This window comes from Fragaria vesca, linkage group LG1 (genome assembly GCF_000184155.1).
Source record: "Fragaria vesca subsp. vesca linkage group LG1, FraVesHawaii_1.0, whole genome shotgun sequence".
NCBI lineage: Eukaryota > Viridiplantae > Streptophyta > Magnoliopsida > Rosales > Rosaceae > Fragaria > Fragaria vesca.
Window position 1 is genome coordinate 6,673,648 of NC_020491.1, and position 3,204 is coordinate 6,676,851.

The following is a 3,204-nucleotide window of genomic DNA, read 5'->3' on the forward strand; positions in this document are numbered from 1 at the left end:
TTTTGGTTTGATTGATGTTCCTCATCTCTCTGCTCTGTTTCCTCCTGGTACTCATACAGTCATACTTCCTATCTTCATCTTCAAATTTCTCAACTCCTTTCTCTTAATTGGCTTTGTTTATACACTCAAACTCTCTTGTTCTATTCCCACACAATAAATTTAACAACTTGTTCTTTGTATTGGTTTGTAAATTTAGAAGCAAAGGAAGGGAGCTTGGAGGTTTGAAAGCAATTGAGGCTGGGGCTTCAAAATGGAAGGGCAGGAAGGCCTCAAGAGGTCCCAATTTTCAAGCAGGTTAGTTGGTTATTGTTTTGTTTCAAGCCAAATTGATTATGATCGAATTTAGGATTTTAAGTTCAGATTTTCTTACTTGTATTACAGTGTTAGTAAGAGAGCAGATTAAAGATTGAAAGATTAATTGAATGTTATGTGTAAGTGAGATTCAAGAACAAGCATTTGGTATGATCTCTAAACTTTGTTTGTACGTTTATCTTTGTTTCCTACAGAGAATTTGGAATGTCTCGTACTAGGAAACATCCTGCTTTAGCAAGAAGATATCCTTCTGGACATCAGAAGCGTAAAAAAAGAAGCAAAATAGAAAAATTTGTAGAGTCTCAGAGTGGGGCAATGGATCAATTTGTTGAAATAATACCGGGAAATCCGTCACTTAAAGATTTAGCTAATGAAGAAAAAAATGTTGGTGATGAATTAGATGATGGGTTAGCCTTGGAAAATAATGTGCAGGAAGATAAGAATGAGAATGGAGGCAATCAAATTGATGATGGCTTGCACTCTGAAAATGTTGATGACCAGGAAGATGAGAATGAGGTTGGAGGCAATCCAATTGATGGTAGCTTAGACTTTCACAATGTTGATGACCAAGGAGATGAGAATGAGGTTGGAGGCAATCAAATTGATAATGCCTCTGGTTTTGAAAATGCTGATGACAAGGAAGATGGCAATCAAGTTGATGATGGGATAAACTTTGATCATGTAAGTGGTGATGCCAATGACATTGGTCCCTCTGAAACTGATGATGATGTGGTTAGTGTAGTGAACGAAGAACCAAGTTCATCTCTTCCGGTTGACATATTTGATCCAAGAAACTGGGAGGATTTAGATCTTAAATGGAAGGATCTGCTAGTGGAAAAAGGTCCTATAAGAGATGTCCTTACAGGGAAAGGTCCCAAAAATAAATCAAAACGGTGTTTCTCCTCAGACTTCTACACTCGGATTTTACCAAACGGTCAAAAGCACCATAGAGATTGGTTGGTATATTCGAAAACACTTGACAAAGCATTTTGTTTTTGTTGCAAATTGTTTAAAAGGGGGCCTCAACCAAGTCAACTAGCAAATGAGGGATACTATGATTGGGGACATGTTAGTGGCAGACTTAAAGAACATGAGACAAGTGCTGAGCATGTCAATTACTATGCTAGTTGGTGTGAGTTGCGTATCAGATTAGAGAAAGGTACAACAATTGATCATGGTATTCAAGAACAAATCAAGAAGTCAAAAGTGCATTGGAGGATGGTGTTATGTCGATTAGTTTCTATTGTGAAATTTTTGGCTAAACAGAACTTAGCATTTCGTGGTAGTAAAGAGAAGCTTTTTGAGGATAGCAATGGGAATTTCATGGCTGCGGTTAAAATGATTGCTGAGTGGGACTTGGTGATGAAGGAGCACATTGAGAAAAAGGTACATCATCATTATCTTAGCCACAAAATTCAGAACAAGTTGATATGTTTGCTAGCTTATGAAATCAAGAGTTCTATTCTTAAAAAAATTAAAGAAGCTAAGTTCTTTTCTGTGATACTTGATTGTACTCCTGATGTTAGCAACCAAGAGCAGATGACTTTGGTTATAAGATGTGTTGATGTGTCTACAGGTCCGATAAAAGTAGAAGAATACTTTCTAGGATTTTTGAAAGTGGATGATACAACAGGTCAAGGCTTGTTTGAAGAGCTGCAGAATGTGTTGAAAAGTTTTGGTCTTGATATTGATGATGTGAGAGGGCAGGGATATGATAATGGGGCAAATATGAGAGGGAAACACCAAGGTGTACAAAGAAGACTGTTGGATATAAATCCTAGAGCATTATACACCCCATGTGGCTGTCATTCTTTGAATTTAACTCTTTGTGACATTGCAAACTCATGTGAAAAAGCGAAAGACTTTTTTGGAGTAATACAACGGATTTATACAATATTTGCTCATTCTACAAAGAGGTGGAAGATGTTGGTAGACCATGTAACGGTAAAAGGGTTAACTCTCAAATCATTGTCCACCACTCGATGGGAAAGTCGTATTGAGAGTGTGAAAGCCATAGTACTTCAAGCTCCACAAGTCAGAGAAGCTTTACTTGAACTTGCAGAAGAAAGAGATACCGACTCCAAAATAAGAAGTGAAGCTAAGTCTTTGGCTACATTTGAACTTGGAAAATTTGAGTTTTTATTGGGCATGGTTATTTGGTATGACATTTTGGGCAAGGTCAACATAGTTAGTAAATCCTTACAATCTGAAAACATGCTTATTGACATTGCTATGACCAAGATTAAGGGGCTTATTGCTTCATTTGAAGAGTACAGAGAAACCAGATTCAGACAAGGCATCAATACTGCAAAAGAACTTGCTTCATCAATGAAGATTGATCCTATTTTTCCTGACAAGAGACATATATATAGAAAGAGAAAATTTGATGAGCTTTCAGGTGAGTCTTCTCAAACACCTCAAGAATCTGCTGAGGAAGCTTTTAGAATTCATTATTTCTTATACATAGTTGATCAAACAATTGGATCATTGAAGAAAAGGTTTGAGGAATATGAAGATCTTTTTGGATTCCTTTTTACATCTGATAAGTTGAATTCATTGGTTGATGAGGATTTGAAGGCTCGTTGCAAGAATCTTGAAAGGAAGCTACAAAGAAAAGAGGGCTCGGGACAAGCTGATTCAGATTTGGATGGAGATGAACTATATCAAGAATTAAAGATCATACAACATCATCTACCAAAAGAAACAAAAACAGCAGGTGCAATACTAAACTTTTTACAAAGAATGAATTGTTTCCCCAATGCATTCATTGCATACAAGATATTATTGACTGTTCCAGTGACCGTGGCATCTGCAGAGAGAAGTTTTTCTAAATTGAAGTTGCTAAAATCTTGTTTGAGATCAACCATGACTCAAACAAGATTGAATGCATTA

General features: G+C 36.6%; 1 protein-coding gene across 1 annotated transcript in view; it reads left to right on the forward strand.

Annotated features, from left to right (window-relative positions):
- The first annotated feature begins 250 nt into the window (after positions 1–250).
- LOC101310464 (52 kDa repressor of the inhibitor of the protein kinase-like) overlaps positions 251–3,204 on the forward strand; it is a 3,519-nt gene continuing 565 nt past the window's right edge. Inside the window, exons 1-2 of the mRNA XM_004288928.1 lie at positions 251–294; positions 507–3,198. Coding sequence (XP_004288976.1) covers positions 251–294; positions 507–3,198 — 2,736 coding nt within the window. The remainder of the gene's footprint in view (positions 295–506; positions 3,199–3,204) is intronic.